Source organism: Urocitellus parryii, chromosome 5, assembly GCF_045843805.1.
Source record: "Urocitellus parryii isolate mUroPar1 chromosome 5, mUroPar1.hap1, whole genome shotgun sequence".
NCBI classification, from domain to species: Eukaryota; Metazoa; Chordata; class Mammalia; order Rodentia; family Sciuridae; genus Urocitellus; species Urocitellus parryii.
The window spans coordinates 160,934,953-160,951,736 of NC_135535.1; the positions used below are offsets into that span (position 1 = coordinate 160,934,953).

The following is a 16,784-nucleotide window of genomic DNA, read 5'->3' on the forward strand; positions in this document are numbered from 1 at the left end:
TCTAAAGAAGCCTCTTGGCAAAGGTACAAGCTTGAGTGCCCCTTTGGAGGAAGGCTGTCATTTGTACAGCACCTTCCTCAGTAGCTACAGAAACATTTTGGATCTTTCTCCAACTTCTTTTCAGGGTCTAGAACCAGATGCTACATTCCTGCAGCCACCACTATTGCACTATTACAGCTGCCTCAGGATTTTTTTTTTTTTTTTTTTTTTGTATTAGGGATTGAGCTCTGAGCTAGGGACACTCAACCACTGAGTCACATCCCCAGCCCCATTTTGTATTTTATTTTGAGACAGGATCTCACTGAGTTGCTTCGCGCCTTACTATTGCTGAGAATGCCTTTTGGACTTGAGATTCTCCTGCCTCAGCCTTTGAGCTGCTGGGATTACAGGCATAGGCCACTGTGCCCAGCAGGAAATGGTTTTTGAAGTTTACAGAATATACTCCTGTCCCTCTGGGACGTCTCCACTTTTCCTGTTCCTACCCTCCTTCCATCCTATACTTTCCAGGTTCAGGATAGGGGCTCAAAGTTCCCCCACCTACTACCACATTGGTTTCTGTCCAGACCAGCTATGCTTCCAGATCCTTCATCTTTAGTCTTCCTCCTCTGTTCCTTCCCAACACAAGGAAGCAACTTAGAAGAAGAAACACAAGTAGTAAAAGGTGATTTCATCATCACCTCTAAAAAACAAACTCAAAGTTTAATGTCATATGATTCAATATCTAGAACTACTTTAGTGGGTGAAGACAGGCTATTTAGCCCTATGGTCTCTGGTGTTTGCAAACATCTAGTTATTGGCACAAATATGCCCTCTGCTGGTTAATTTGAGCAATGGCACTTTCCTTCTCAGTCTCTCCGGATTCTGATGCCTTCCTTTCTCTATTAGCCTCAATCCACTCCTCCAACTTTCTTTCTTTACTCTCCCTTCTCATTCATTACTATTCCTTCATTTATCTCATATAAATCTTTCACCTTTTACTATCCCTTCATTTAATTCCCAGCGAATGTTTAACATGGATGTTTCCTATAAGTAGGAAATGTTGATGGCAAACTTCTCGCAATTTCCTTGCCTGAAAAGGAGCAGTAGAAGGAGAGGAGGAGAAATCTGATGGAGACTGCACTGAGAAGAAATAAAGAGGAGAGGTGGAGGTGCTTAAATCAAAGAAGGATATATTTGATAGGAGTAAAAGACTAGGGAATGAAGGGCAAAGGACTGAAAAATGAAGGGCAGGATTGGAAATAGAAATCTGAAATTGAATTAGAGGAATGGGTCAGAGGCGATCAAGGTGGGGTCAGGATTTGTGTATAAAATCAGAAGAGATGACAGCAATAGAAAGTATGGGGCATAAGTTTATTCTTGTGCACAAACCAAAGGACTGTGACTCACACCCTGTAGGTAAAGGAAATGATCATTTTCCAGATCAAACAGCAAATGTGGCTGGTGGTAGTCTTGGTGAGAGGTGAATCCATACTCTTCTAGGATTGGAAATTAGGAACTAAAGCTGAAAAGGAACACAAGCTAGGAATGGAGTAGGACTGAAAAGAGGTTTTGGTTCTGGGTATTTCCCTGTTCTTTCCCAGATAGTCATGACATGCTGCAGAAGACAAACTGAAGGATAGATTCATGGGAGATAGCACGGACACAAATTCTTCTTTCAACATTCAGCACACACCCTCATGCTTCCCTCTTACTATCATCCCACATCCCACAACCCACTTCACTTTAACAAATACGTTATTTTTCCTCAAAATTTTTCTCAGTCCCCCTCTTGTTCACAGTTGGCTTCTTGTGGGGTTTCTCTGCCAAGACTGCCCTCTCCATGCTTCTCTCTGGCTCAATCACTGTCACTCATTTCTGCTCTGCAACTGGTTTCTATCTCATTCTCCCCAGCCCTTCTTTCTGTTTTAGGCTTATGAAACAATGAAGACAATAATTTGTTCATTCTTAGAGGAAATTCTCCCTCTTTCTCTCTTTTACTTCCTGAATACTGAATTGCTCATCATGGACCTCTAATTGCTAATTTTGTGAAATGCAGTGAAACAGAAGAATTCTTAGTTCTATTCCTGGTCTACCTTAGCCTGTGAAAATTGTCCCAATCCTTCAGTCTTGTCATACTCCATTAGTTTCACAAGATGTAGCACCTGCTACAGATGCTAAGGAATTATTCTTCAGTGTAGCTCTTTCTCCCTGCTAGATTCCATGTAGGGATATCTGACCCTTCTGTCAGCACAAGGAAAAGACCCAGATAAGGTCTTTATTTAGACCTCCCCTCTTACTTTTGTCTCAGAAGAGCACATCTGTGGCATATCTGATCACTTGCCAGGTCAGATCCTGATCACACACACACACGTGCACATACTGGCATACACACACACATACCTAGGAATATGCCAGATAACCTTGAGAAAGCAGAATGAAAACTGGGAGTGGGTAGACAAACAGGGGTCAATTCAGTCCCTTGGCTGACTGTTAGTGGGGAGCTCCTTGCCTGAGGTCCCAGTGTTACATTCTGTGTGCTTCTCACTGAACATTAAAATGAGACCCACAGAGGAAGCACAAATGTAAAGAAATAGAGACCTCTGGAGGCACATGGATAGAGAGACCAGGAGATAAAGAGAGCTCCAGGCAAGTAAATACAGAGACAAGGAGAAGCAAAGATACCAAAGCAGAGATAATAGGTTGGAAAGCAGCAGGGAGATGGGAAAGTCAGGATGAAGCTAGGGATGGGACACTTAACTCCAAAACTATTTCTGGTTGGAGGGAATTTAACCTCCTGATGCTTGAGAGTATGATAGGGCAGGAGAAGTCACTTCAGAGACTGGATGTTCCACTTCTCCATGGTCCTGGGACCTATTTCTGGCTCATTGGTGCCCTGCTCCAGGTTTCCATACATGAGCCTGTAATCCTGTTCTGATGGCCGAGAATCTGGGCCTGGCCACCTGGAAACTACAGGAGCTAGGGGTGGTCCCAAGACTCCTAGGAGATTCTGGAGGAAGAATTGGGCTAGAAACAGAGGCTGAGGCCAGCTCTGCCCTCCAGATGGGCTCATCCAGTGTAGTGGCTGCTCGAGGGGCAAGCACAGTGGGAGCCAAGGGCTCTGCAGTGGGCTGGGGTGCCGGAGTGGAAAATCGGCGGATTTCCTGGACTCGAACAGTTTTGGGGGTCCCTGAGGAGGTGGGGCCAGGAGTTGGAGGAACCTCATCAAAACAGAACATGGCAGATTTAAGCTGGTAGGGCTGATGTCGCATGAAATCCAGAGCCTTGATGCCCTGTTTGGGGGTTGCCCGAGGCCCCTGAGATTGAGCCTTATTAGGGAGTGTTCGGGCAGCCTGGGGGAAAAAGGGTGAAAGCAGTGGGTTATAAGCAATAGGAGGTGGGGCACGAATGTTAGGTGAATATTTCCATGAAGGGGGCAGCGAGGGGGTAGGAGATGGACTTCTGGGGCGAGGACCAGGGCCAAGACCAGGACCAGGTGTAGCTTCCACTACATACCTGTCGGCCCGGCTCTGCCGCTTGGCAAACAGCTCCCCACCCCTGCCCTGCAGCCTTGGTGGCTCAGGGATCGAAGCTGGAGGGGTCGCCCCATTCACTAGCCCATCAAGGAGCCCTCGAGATGCCGGTTTCGGAGCAACTGGGGGTGGAGTTTTAGGAGCCATGGGGGGTGGGGTCTTAGGAGCTATTGGAGCCGGAATTTTAGGTGTCACGTGAGGCAGGGTCTTGTAACTGCTGCCCCCTGGTGGCTGCATGAAGTTACAGGCTTCAGCTCCGAGGCTCAAAGCGTCCTCCTCGGGACCAGATTCAGCACCGCCGGTCCGGGGTTTTTCATCCAGGTTCTGCACCAGGGATAGCAGCTCCGGGTTGGGCGAGTTCTTCGTCTCCTGGTTTCCTGGCCGGAACATCTGTTTCCGGGTCCCGCGGCGCCGGGCCTCCTGCAGGATGCCGGTGCGGGCAGCTGGCACAGAGATGCGCTGCTCCCGAGCACTGGGGGGCTCAGGGGCCGCGGGGCCTGGAGCCGGCCCCTCTGAGCGCGCAGAGGGTCGCAGAGGCGACGACAGGAAGATAGAAGCAGTGGAGGTCATGGCACCTGCGCTAGGAGGAGCGGGGGACTCTGGGGCGCCCCCGGGTGTAACAGGCCTACTGGGGGCTGGGATGTACAGGGAGCTGGTAGCCGTCACAGGGCCCGAGGAGCGTGGTATGCTGGGGGAACCTGAGGCGGGCGCGAGGCTGGACACCCCTGTGGTGAAGCTGGGCAGAGAAGTGGGCCCCTGTGGAGAGGACGCAAAGGGAGGTGGAGCGGGGCTGAGGCCTCCCAGGCTTTCATTCGCCCTCTTGGGGCCTGAGGGCCTGAAAATAACCGAGGTGGTACCTGGCCTCTGCCCTTGTAAGCCAGGGGTAAAGGGCCTAGCTGACCTGTTAAAGATGCTTGGAGCTGGGGTCGGTGCGCCACCATCTGGAAGAAAAGGTCTAGGGCTGACAACAGGGGCCAGCAAAGGGCTGGGCGGGAGTACAGCAGCTTCTGGGGGAGCACTCTGGGCCCGGGGTGGTGACTGCAGACCCTCTCCATTGAGCGTGGCTGCTGGACCCACACGATCCAGCTCCTTGGTGCTGGAGGCTGCGCGCTGGCGCTGCTGTTCAAAGAGCTGGACCCCTCGGCCAGAGGTCTCACTCAACTGCCCTCCTAGCCCGGGGCCCTGGCCATCGGCTGCTCTTGAACCCACCCTGGCCAGCTCCATGTCCAGATAGGGGCTATCCCAGTCAGACTGATTGGTGAGGCTGCGGGCGTCAGAGAAGGCCTCTTCATCCAGCTCAGACTCGCTTGTTGGGGGGATGCCGTCCTCCTCCTCAGCGCCTGTGCCAGCTGCAGCCCCGAAGCTCACTAGGGTGTACTTCTTTGCTCTTTGCCGTCGTTTCTTAAACATAAGCACCCCCTTGGAGTGAGGGTTGGGAGCTGCAGTTAGCAGGGATGCAATCGTCCTGCATTTGGTCTTGGCCTCCTTCACACTCTTCTCTTGGAGGCTCTCTGCACGTTGCAGTTCTGAGGAGGCCAAGCAGTAGATTGATCAGTGGGGGTTTACAACCTCTTCTATTCTTGCTCCCCAAAGTTTTCACCTCTCATCCCAGCCAGCTCCCTCACAACTCCCACCTCTTGTTTTCACTGGCCAGACCCCCACAATGCCTCCTGCCAATCAATGTCCTCTGACTTGGGGACAGAGTGGAGGGTGCAAGGCAAAACCAAGGACAGTTAAAGGAAAGGCAGTCCAGTTGGCTGTCCTGACTGCTGTGACCATACCTCTTCCTCTATTCTGTCCCTGTCTGTCCAGAGATGTTCTCTTATCCACCCCACACACATTCCTCACCTGCCTCCCATTCCTGACTGACATAGGGGGGAGGTGTCACTTTCCATGGCAGAAAAGAAAAAAAGGCAGATCCCAGAGAGAGAAAAAATGAGAAGGGACAATTTTCCACCACAATAGAGACCATGTTAGGTGGGGTGGGGATTTACACCCTCTTCCCACCTATTACCCCTAGGACCAAGACACACAGGCTTCTTAGCAATGAGATCTTCAGTCAATTCTGTCTCCCTCATGTAGTCCATATCATAAACACTCATAGAAATAACTCCCATCATACACCATTTCAACAAGAATATCTGTCTACCGGAAGTTAGCTGTGGACATACTTTCTCTTATGTATTTTTCTCTCATTCAGGTATATTCCAGCTTATAAACTCCTCACATACATATATGCAAATACACACATGCCCATACAAAAATAGTTACTTAAATACATTCACACACAGCACCCTCCAGGTGGCTTTTCCTTCCAGAGTTCCTCCTGCAGAGACCCTGTTACTAACAGAGAGAATTGTAGGTTTGATCTTGGCCCTTCAACTACCAGGGCACTCCTTTGTGCTCCATACCCCTTTCTACTCACAGAGCCAGTAGTTAGTCTCAGATCCAAGAGTCAGGAAAAGCCAGAGTGCTGTTCTCCAAGGCAACCCTCCAAATCTTTAGGATACCTCAAAGGCATCAGGTAAATATATTGTCCTTTTCTCTAAAATGGTGATAGAAATGAAATAGGTTTCTTTGCGAGGAGGTCAGAAATGTCCCCCAATCTCCATGCCTTTGCCAGGCCTTTTAATGTACAGAGTTCAGGCTGCTGCCACCAGGCAGTCACAGAAGGACTATGTGCTAAAGAGAACCAGGGCAGGGCTTTGCATGCCATGTGAGGCCTGGGTAGGTGGAGCTAGGAAATGGGAGAGGCTGTCCTTCTGCCAAGACCCAGCCTTAAACATGGATACTGCCTGGCCTGTGGTCCCCAGTTCCTACAGAAAAATTCTTGAAATTCCATCTACTTTCCACTCACTCAAGATACAAGGTTCTTGGGGTGGGGGTTGTAGCTCTGTGGTAGAGTGCTTGCCTAGAACATGTGAGGTACTGGGTTCAATTCTCAGTACCACATAAAAATAAATAAAATAAAAGTATTGTGCCCTAAAAAAAAATTTTTAAAAAGACAACAAGTTCTTTTTTGTTTTTTTTCTTTTTTAAGGCACTGTGCAATGAACCCAGGGACAGTCTATCACTGAGCTACACCCTCAGCCCTTTTATTTTATTTTGAGACAGGGTCTCACTAAGTTACCAAAGCTGACCTCCAACTTGTGATCCTCCTGCCTCAGCCTTCCAAATTGCAGGAATTACAGACGAGTGCCAACATGCCTAGCCACTAATCACCTTTCTAATTAGGGCTTTCATTTCTCTCATGAGCATCTATAACACTGAATAGTATTGTAGAAAGAATAGGCACTGGAGTCATAGTTCATTTCAGGTTTTGGGTTCTTGGGTGAATTACTTCACCTCATTGAAGTTCAGTTTCCTCATCTGTAAATGAGGATAATAATGGCTACCTCAGAGGGTTGCTATGAGGATTAAACATAGTAATGTAAGTAAATTTAGCACTTAACACAATGCTAAGGTCCACTATGAGTGACCTTAACTCTCAAAGCTTTCTTGACACTAACTGCACATGTGTTCAGATAATTTCTTGTATATATATCTTTTCCCACAGATTCACACATTCATGCTTTCCTATATTCATAATGTACTCCCACTTTTCTCTCTCTCACACATGCACGCACACACACACACACACACACACACACACATACACACACTGTTCCTATGAGTTTTCTTCAGCTCACGTGGCCATAGACCCCTTTGACATGTGGCCATAACATCAACCCATTCTAAAAAAGGGGCAGTGATGCTCTCCTGAGAAAAGAAAGAAGACAGAAAAGAAAAAGAGGGTAAGATGGGGCTGGGTTTGTGGCTCAGTGGTAGCATGCTAGCCTAGCGTGTATGAGGCACTAGTTTCGATTCTCAGCACCACATACAAATAAATAAAATAAAAGTCCATCAACAACTAAAAAATATTTAAAAAAAAAACAGAAAAAAGGGATAAGAGAATAAACCTTACTCAAAGTCTATCCTTCTTTAACTATTGAGGCATCACACTCCATTCTAGACACCAGAACTCTCTCAAATGTGAGAGGATAGTACCTGCATAGAACGGGTCTTGGAGCTCAGGAACTGGACCTGGGGATTTGTCACAGCTGGCTTGGCTGAGGGGTTCTTGGCTGATGGACTCAAAGGTCTCCATGCCGAGAAAGGCAGTGCTGGCTGGAGCAGGACCAGCTTGATCCATCCCCCACGACTTTTAAAGCCCCTTTGTCTTGTCCCCAGAGCTGGCAGCTGAATGAGCTCACTAAGCTATTTTTGGAGCCTGACCCCCCCACCCTTCTCTGGCTGCCCCATAAGTCCTGGTGTGATGGACATGAGCACCTGGCTCCCCTACTCTCCACCCCTCCCACTGGACAATGAGGTCTACTTGATTAAAAATATCCCTGAGCCACTACAGTCTCACCCAGCATGATGAGAAGGGAGGGGACACTAAAATGAGAACTGGGGATAATTATGGGATCCTGGGCATGCATTTGGAATTTCTTTGTGGGATACTGAACACTCTCAGGGATGTCAAACTCTAAATTGTTGTGTCCTTAGCTCCTCAAACTCAGACCCAAAAATATGGAATAGGAATCAGAGTGGTGAAAGGAAGGAAAGAAAGATGAGAATTAGAGGGGAACCCTGAGATTTCAGAGGTGACAAAAAAAGGTCTCTGTGGGAGGAGCAAGGGAGGCATAGGACAGGGGAAAATTTCACTTTAGGTCTGGTTCTGCTGCTCACATCAAAAATAGCAAAGAGCCTGAGATAAGTGGGACTGGCTTTTTCTATCCAGGCCTACATTCTTTCCTGAGATAAGGAGCCAAAGATCCCTCCCTCTACCACTTCCTAGGGATCTCATGACCATCTCATAGCCTCTCAGTCCCCAGGAATCCCAATTGAACTTAACAAATGTCAAAGGTAATTTTGATACCATGCCTGCAATTAACACTTGTAAGGAGTCCTTATAGCCTTGCCCCTGCTTCCCAATATTTCCTTGTTTGTGTCTGTCCTCTGCCTTCACCCCATCCTGGAAACCAATAAAACAACAGTAACCACCACCAAACCTCTTATCTATTCATGTCTCTTTCCATTTTCTCAGATTATTATGTTCTTAGGTTGACTGAACCACGTGTGTGTGTGTGTGTGTGTGTGTGTGTGTGTGTGTGTATATACTGGAGATTGAACCCAGGGTCACTTTATCACTGAGCTACATCCCCAGCCCTTTTAATTTTTTTACTTGAGACAAGGTCTTGCTAAATTGCTCAGGCTCGCCTCAAACTTGCAGTCCTCCTGCCCCTGGCTTCTGAGCCACTGATACCTGTACCTTTTGGCTACACTGGTATAAACAGCAAAAGTAATAGGGACCTTGAGAATAATTATTCTCCCCTTTCATTTATCACTCTTCTCTACTTGTCCCAGAGACTGCATTGAAGGGGCATGAGATAGGTAGAATGTGTAGATATGGAGATGATTTAGAGATCAGATCCTGGCTAGGAAAAAAAAAAAAAAAGGGTTCAGGGACTCACTGGCTTGCTTGGCCTTCTGGGTGTAGGTGGTAGTAAGATCTTCTGCCACTGGGTGGGTAACAGGTCCCACCATAGGGATGAGATGAGGGCCAGGCCGGAGTGGACCATGGGGTAACAGCAATGCCTCAGCTGGGGGTGGTTGAAGGGCTGTCCCTTCTTCCCAAGATGGGGAGCTCACACGGCTGTCACCCTGGCTGGGAGGGCCAGTGCTGGCAGGTGCTGGCTCTGCAGGGCTGTCAGACAGGTAGACCTCATCAGGTGGGGCTCCTGGAGGGGTGGGCCTCATGGGGCCTCGGCGGCGGGTCCGGCGGGTCTTTTCCTGGGTGGCAGGACCATCAGCATCACTGTCTGTCTCTCCATAGTAAGCCTCGCTGTCAGGGGGTGAGCGAAGGCTTCCAGGCTGAAGAGGCTGAGGAACCGGAGCACCAGGAGGCTCAGGACTCAGTGGAGATAAGGGTGACAGCACCTGAAGCCCCCCAGGGGATGGAGATCTCACAGGCCCTTCATCTGCTACCCTGAATGGGAAAGATGACAGAACTTGAGAGTCTGTGTAACAGCTAAAGTGATGTGAAAGAAATGGGGGAAGAGAGAAAAGAGAAAGGAGACTATATATAAAGTGAAGATCTAAAGACAAAATGGGAAGCAAATGTGCTTGGAGAGCAGTGAGTAGATATGAGCTTTGAGGAAAATATGATGAGGAAGAGACAGGCCAGAGGTTGAAGTAGATCTATCACTCAAACACCTGCTCAACACTCCATCCTTTAATTGCAGATACATTCAAATACTTTGGGGATGCACACACAAATGTTTATTCTCTAGCAGGAATGTATGAGCAGAGATAGGTACTTGTTAGTTGCTGAAGCCTGGTCAGTGAGACATAGGGCTAAGAAAGAGAAGGGGGTTCCTGGACTAGGGGAAAAGGAAAGGAGGAGTCCATACCGCTGCACAGTGAGGACAAGCTGATTCCCTGAGGCATCGATGAGGCTCATGGCACTGGCATGAGAGAGGCTAGTACAAGAAACTCCATTTATTGCCAAGAGCTGGTCCCTCTCTCGGAGTCCTGCTCTGCCAGCCTGGCTCCGTCTTCGGATCTGAGATGGAGGAAAAATTGTAAATGATGGAGGGCTCCAAAGGGAGAAGAATGAAAGGAAAGCAGGAAGGACCCACATGAGAGGATTTTATTTCGTAAAGTAAGAGGGTGGGGAGTGCACAGAACTGTAGCTGAAGAAGACTATCTAGAGGGAAAATGGAGATTGGTGAGAGTAATACATCATTGATTGGAGGCAGGATAACCACTGAATGAAAGGTGTTTGGAGAAAACCATGTAGAAGAGGTACTAGAAATGGTGGTATATCACCAAGATTTTCCTCCAAGGGCAATAGTTGTTTTCTAGGCCATGGAATCCCAGGTGCCATTACAAATTAAGATTTTAGACTAGTATTCCAGATCAAAGCCAGCTGTAGTGGCACATGCCTGTAATTCCAGAGACTTGAGAAGTTGAGGCAGGAGGATTGCAAGTTTGAGCCCAGTCTCAGCAACTCAGAAGACTTTGTCTCAAAATTAAGAAAATAAATAAATAAATAATAATAATAATAATAATAAGTGCTGATGATGTAGCTCAATGACAGAGTGCCCTTGTATTACATCCCTAGTACTGAAAAAAAATATTTCAGATCCAGACCAGCTGGATTCTGGGAGATTATCTTTATGTGTGTGTATGTGTGCACATACATGGCTACCACTTGTTGAGTTTTTACTAAGTTGTTAGGTACTGTGCTGCATGTGTTACTACACTTAATTCTTAGAATGGTTCTATGAAATAGGTACTATTATTACCCATACTTTACAGTTCAGAAAACTAAGTCTGTAGGATAAAACCAAAAGGGTAATGACTTCATCTGAGAGGCCAGATATTGCCAAAACCCTCCCAGAACCTAGAAAAGTCTTGTCTAGTGAGAGAAAGGAACTGACTTAGGGAAAGAAGAGCACTGAAGGTATGAGCAGGGCAGGGCAGGGCAGGGCAGTGCAGGGCAGGGCAAGGCAATGAAGGGCAGGGCAGGGCTGGGCTGGGCTGGGTGAGACAATCTCAGCTTGTCACATATCAGTTTAGTCAGAGAGAAATTAGAACCTTCCCTACATTCCTGGAGTTTGGAGTAGAGGGATACACACAGGAGAGCAAGCACTGGATGACCAGACCCCAGCCTCTGCTACCATGGTGCTACAGGAAACTGAAGTAGAGCTTTTATTTTTCTCTACTCTCTGGAAACCAGGAATTCTCTTTTCTAGGAGGTCCCTAGAAGAAGTTTGTGATCAGACACTACTCCCTCTTCCAGACTTGAGCATGCTTCCCTACTTACCTGCCCACCTACCCACAGCCTCTTCTTCATAGCCCCGCTTACCCACCTCCCCATTGTCCGCCACATGATTCTTCCCAAGTCCCCCAGTGTTCCCTTTTCCCTGAAACTGCATTTCAGGGGCTCTACCTTACCTTGGACACCTGTAAGGGTTTCCTCTGTTCGGCCCCACCCTGAAGTCGGAAGCCCCAGGGGGCTCCCCCTGATAGTGTGACCAGCACCTTCTCCTCAGCACCCATCGCTCAGCTTGGCCTATGGCCCCGGTGTTTGGACAGTGTCCCAGGGAGAGAAGTTGAGGCGCTGGTACCCCGTCTGGCCTGCCTGTCCGGCTGTCCTGCTCCTGCTGCCCCAGGCCTCCCCCCCACACCACATACGGCAGGCAGGCAACTTGGCCTTGGGATCAGTACAGTCCAGCACACATGTCCCGTCAATCGGAGCTGTGCTCAAAATAGTTGCCGGCTGTATTCTCCTCCTCTTCTTCTCCCAGTTGTGCTACTCCTAGAGCTAATTATAGCACAAACTTCTGCCCTACATGTCTCCCCTTCTACTGCATGGGCCTTTAACTTAGGACTCAGAGTACTAGCTCTCTGGAGCTCTAGAACTATTGTATACCCTTTCAGGGACTGTGCCTTCCCTGATATGATCATGGACTAATCTCAACTGCTTTCCTCCAAAGTCCATGTCAAAGTGGTAGGAGCCAGGAGCAGGAGGGGCTCAGTACCACAGCTGGCAAGAAATGGCTCCACAAAATCCCAGGAAAGAGTGTCCCTTTGCTGTACTGTATGAATTTGTCACCATGCCAGGCCTGTTTTGCCCACCACATAGTATACTAATCACTAAAATGGCAAGTTTTTTTCCCTTCAGTATTAAACCCAGAGACACTTTACCACTAATCTACATCCCCAGCCCATTTCCCTTTTTATTTAATTTTGTGTGTGTGTGTGTGTGTGTGTGTGTGTGTGTGTGCCTGCATGCGCACGCATGCTAGGGATTGAACCCAAGGCTGTGTGCCTGCAAGGCAAGCTACATCCTCAGCCTCTTCTTTTTATTTTTTATTTTGAGATAAGTTCTCACTACATTGGCAAGGCTTGCCTTGAACTTGTGTTCTTCTTGCCTCAGTCTCCTGAGTCACTGGGATTACAGGAATGTGCCACCAAACCTGGCTTGAAATGACAAGTTTTGGAAAACAGCAAAAGTTTATTCATGAGGGGGCCTAAGGCATGGGGAAAGGTGATTAGAGATTGAATTAATCAGGGGTCTGCACATATGTAACCAGTTTTCATAGCTCTTTTTAGGATTCATGTAAGGAAAATGGTAGCATTAGCATGATCGGAGAGTGGAGTTTTAGGCCTTCTGAGATCAAACAGTCACCCACTGAGTACCTGTACAGCCCCAAGCAGTTTTAGCAAAAGTGGCCTTCAATTCCCTGAAAAGTAACCTAAGCAATTATTATCATCATAGCCCACATGTCAGAGGTGATATCTACAACAAAGCTAGTAGGGGACAATGACACATCTCAGCTCTGTGACCTTTAAAATAAATATGTGATTTTAAAAGTCAACTAAAAGCAAGTAACTAAAAGCAAAGGAAGCTAGATAGTTTATTTAGGTTTTCCCTCCATTTCAAATTTACCTGTTAAGCAAAATGGAAATCTGTATCTCACTGCAGGGATAGAGATGAGTCTGTGTAGAGGAACTCTGATCAGCTCTGCTTCAGTTGTGTTGTTACCTCTTCCTTAAAGTCTTTTCTGACCCCCTGCCAACTCTCTACCTATAAAGTTAATTCTTCCTTCCTTTGGTCAACACACATATCTTGTTCATACTTCTACTGTTTTGTTTTTCAGCCAATAGTATAATTCTGTTCATACACTTGTCTTCCTGCCTGGATTGTGAGAAAGTTTGAGTCAAGAACTGTGTGCCATCAACAGCCCACAGAGTGATGATTGATGTAAAGAGTGTTCAATAAATGTTTGCTAAATTATCATTACAATACCTAGGTTGCCATGTGAAAATGGACACAGAGAGGCATGTGTAAATATACCAATTCATGTCAGTAATAAAATCTCTACTTGTTTTTAGATTTCTATTGCATGAATGTGCCTTATCATTAAGAGACCTCTTTATTACAAAACATAACATTATGGTGCTGTAACTGTGATTATCAGACTACAGTTTTATGGACTGGCTGCTCCCTTATTGTGTTAATGCTGTTTGCCTTGGTATATGATGTAGTCATAGAAAATACAGAATTCTGGGTAAGAACTTAGACTTGAGTTCTTTTTTTTTGGCGGAAGGCAGGGGAGGTACCGGAGTACTCAGGGGCACTCAACCACATCCCAACCCTATTTTGTATTTTATTTAAAAACAGAGTCTCGGGCTGGGGATGTGGCTCAAGCGGTAGTGCGCTTGCCTGGCATGCATGCGGCCCGGGTTCTATCCTCAGCACCACATACAAAGATGTTGTGTCTGCCGAAAACTAAAAAATAAATATTAAAATTCTCTCTCTCTCTCTAAAAAACAAAACAAAACAAAACAACAACAACAACAACAACAAAAAAAAAAAAAAACACAGAGTCTCACTAAGTTGCTTAGTGCCTTGCTTTTTTGCTGAGGCTGGCTTTGAACTTGAAATCCTCCTGTCTCAGCCTCCTGAGCCCCTAGCAATCAATTATAGGCATACACCACACTGGCTTAGATTTGAGTTCTTATTCCACCATTTATTACCTGTGTGACCTCATGCAGTTACTTGGCCTCATCAATAAAAGCAGGATCTATATATCCCTTCATTCACTATTCAAATATTTATTAAGCTGGACATAGTGGTATATGCCTGTAATCTCAGCTACTTTGGAAGCTAAGGCAGGAGGATCCACTGAACCTAGGAGTTTAAGACCAGTCAGGGCAATTTACAAAGACCCTTTCTCAAAAAACTTATTAAGGACTAGCTACATGTCAGCCATTGTGCTATATTAGTGGCTTTTTTGTTTATTTTTCAAACCAGGTGTGCTCTACCACTGAACTACATCCCCAGCCCTTTTTATTGTTTTATTTTCAAACAGGGTCTTATTAAATTGCTTAGGGCTTCACTAACTCATGATCTTCCTGCCTCCTGAGTCACTAAAATTGCAGACATGTGCCACTTTGCTGCCCTGGTATTGGCATTTTTAACAGCACTGGGGGGGCCTGTGACTTTGGTAAGAGTGTTTGCTTAGCATGTGTGAGGTCCTGGGTTCAATTTCCACTACTCAGAAACTGAGAACCACTGAGTGGAGATAATACAAAACAATAAAATGATCCCAGTTAGAGTAAGTTATACTCCACATTTGTATAAATATGTCAAAATATACTGTACTATTATGTATATCTAAAAAGAAGAAATTAAAAAATCAATAAAATGAAACATATTAACCTCTATCCTCAGGAAACTATAAATCTGAGCTCTTCCTAGGGGTGAAAATTTTTTTAATATTTATTTTTCAGTTTTCGGTGGACACAACATCTTTATTTTATTTTTTAATGTGGTGCTGAGGATCGAACCCAGCGCCCTGTGCATGCCAGGCGAGCGCGTTACCGCTTGAGCCACATCCCCAGCCCGGGATAAAATTTTTAGTAAAAAAAAAAAAAAAAAGAAGCTACCTACCTTCTTTTTTTTTTTTTTTTTTGGTTTGTTTGTTTAGTTGTGCATGGACTCAGTGCCTTTGTTTTTTTTTATGTGGTGCAAGGATCCAATCCGGTGCCTCACACTTTCAAGGCAAGTGCTCTCTCTACCACTGAGCCACAACACCAGCTCAAGTTTTTTTTTTTTTTTTCTTTTTTTGGGATTGAACCCGGGGCCTTAAGTACATGCTAGGCAAGCACTCTACTGAGCTATATCCCCAGCCCTCCTACCTATTTTCCTATTATTGTATGAGAGGCAAGTGAGATAAGTCATGTGAAAATACTTAGCAAAGGGACCAGCCTATGGCAGGTGCTTAACAAATGTTACTTGAATCTGGCAAATTACTCATCTAGTCTAGTGGTTCTCAATCCTCATTGAACAAGGGAATCAGTTGGAGGGCCCATAAATCATAGTTTACTGGGGCCCATCTCCAAATTTTGACTAAATATATGGAGAGTGGGTCATAAATTTGCATTTCTAACAAGTTCCCAGATGATAGGATCCTATTAATTCTGAGGACTGGAACCATTGGGCTGGTTAGTAAAGTATATCCAATGCCTATACAGTTTCCAGCACAGATTGAAGTGCAACTTTTTTCAATGAATGAGCCATGTGTGCCTCAAAATAATTATCTACTGTCAGGATATGAAAGCAAGATGGGCTGTGGTTATAGCTCAGTGGTAGAATACTTGCCTAACATGTGTAAGGCACTACTGTTTGAGCCTCAGCACCACATAAAAATAAAGATATTGTGTCTATCTGCAACTAAAAAATATATATATATATATATATATATATATATATGAAAGCAGGCTGGGGAAATAATTCAGTTGGTAGTGTCCTTGCCTCACATGCACAAGGCCCTGAGTTCAATCCCCAGCACCACAAAAAGAGAATAACTCAAACGATATAAAAGCAAAAAAATTTTTTTCAGTGTTGTAGGTGGCTACGCAAGCACTCTATTACTGAACTACACCTCCAGACTCAGAGCAAGAACTTTTTTTTTTTTTTTTTTTTTATGGTACTGGGGATTGAACTCGGGGGCACTCAACCACTGAGCCATATCCCTAGCCCTATTTTGTATTTTAGAGACAGGGTTTCACTGAGTTGTTTAGCGCCTCACCATTGCTGAGGCTGGCTTTGAACTTCCGATCCTCCTGTCTCAGCCTCCGTAGCTGCTGGGATTACAGGCATGCGCTCCAGGAAGCCTGGCAGTTTTTTTTTTTTTTTTTTTTTTTTTTTTGCAGGACCTAGAGCACGGGTTGGTTCACAGCAGTGCTCAAAAAAATCATTGAATAGTATTGAAAGAATTAAATATATATGAAAATATACTACACAAGTTAACCACAATTATTCATCAAATGGGATAATGATTATTGTAATTGTAGCCCTTTCAGAGAACAGGAAAATCTTTTGGCTGTGGTAGAGCTCTGAACTTAAAGGAAAGCACTGTACAAAAATGGTTAATAACAACTGGCCACTCCTGAACTCTCTGTGATACTAAACATTCTATGAAACCTGTCTAAGTTCATTCTCTCAACAATCTTTTAGGTGGTCATTATTCCCATTCTACTGGGGCAAGAAACGGAAACAGGCAAGTTATACTAGCTAGTGAACTGCAGAGCCTGAACTCGAACCCAAACCTTTTACTTCCACCACCACAGGCTGAGCAAAGGTCAGGAGTGAGAGCAACTTAGAGACGGAAATCAATGGGGTCAAGGGTCAGCAGGAAGTGGCTACAAGAGTTT

The 16,784-nt window shown here is 45.8% G+C and overlaps 1 protein-coding gene across 2 annotated transcripts; it reads right to left on the reverse strand.

The window, feature by feature from the left end:
• Window positions 1-1,331: 1,331 nt before the first annotated feature.
• Synpo2l (synaptopodin 2 like) lies at window positions 1,332-11,823 on the reverse strand. Of its 2 annotated transcripts, XM_026390170.1 has the most exons (4): window positions 11,514-11,823; window positions 9,965-10,116; window positions 9,026-9,540; window positions 1,332-5,035 (listed from the first exon to the last, which is right to left on the reverse strand). In XM_026390170.1, exons 1-4 carry the CDS (start codon window positions 11,616-11,618, stop codon window positions 2,862-2,864), a joined length of 2,946 nt encoding a protein of 981 aa, XP_026245955.1. In that variant the 5' UTR covers window positions 11,619-11,823; the 3' UTR covers window positions 1,332-2,861. The 2 variants fall into 2 exon arrangements, with proteins under 2 accessions (XP_026245955.1, XP_026245956.1); XM_026390171.2 differs by lacking the exons at window positions 9,026-9,540; window positions 9,965-10,116; window positions 11,514-11,823 and adding an exon at window positions 7,557-7,724.
• Window positions 11,824-16,784: the final 4,961 nt, after the last annotated feature.

What these genes read in the sequence shown, in the direction of transcription:
- Synpo2l (XM_026390170.1), bottom strand. Translation starts at nt 11,618, where the DNA reads ATGGGTGCTGAGGAGAAGGTGCTGGTCACACTATCAGGGGGAGCCCCC. An exon ending in CTTGTCCTCACTGTGCAGCG is followed by an intron (nt 9,541 to 9,964) that starts GTATGGACTCCT and finishes TTTCCCATTCAG; the next exon opens with GGTAGCAGATGAAGGGCCTG. An exon ending in CCAGAAGGCCAAGCAAGCCA is followed by an intron (nt 5,036 to 9,025) that starts GTGAGTCCCTGA and finishes TGGCCTCCTCAG; the next exon opens with AACTGCAACGTGCAGAGAGC.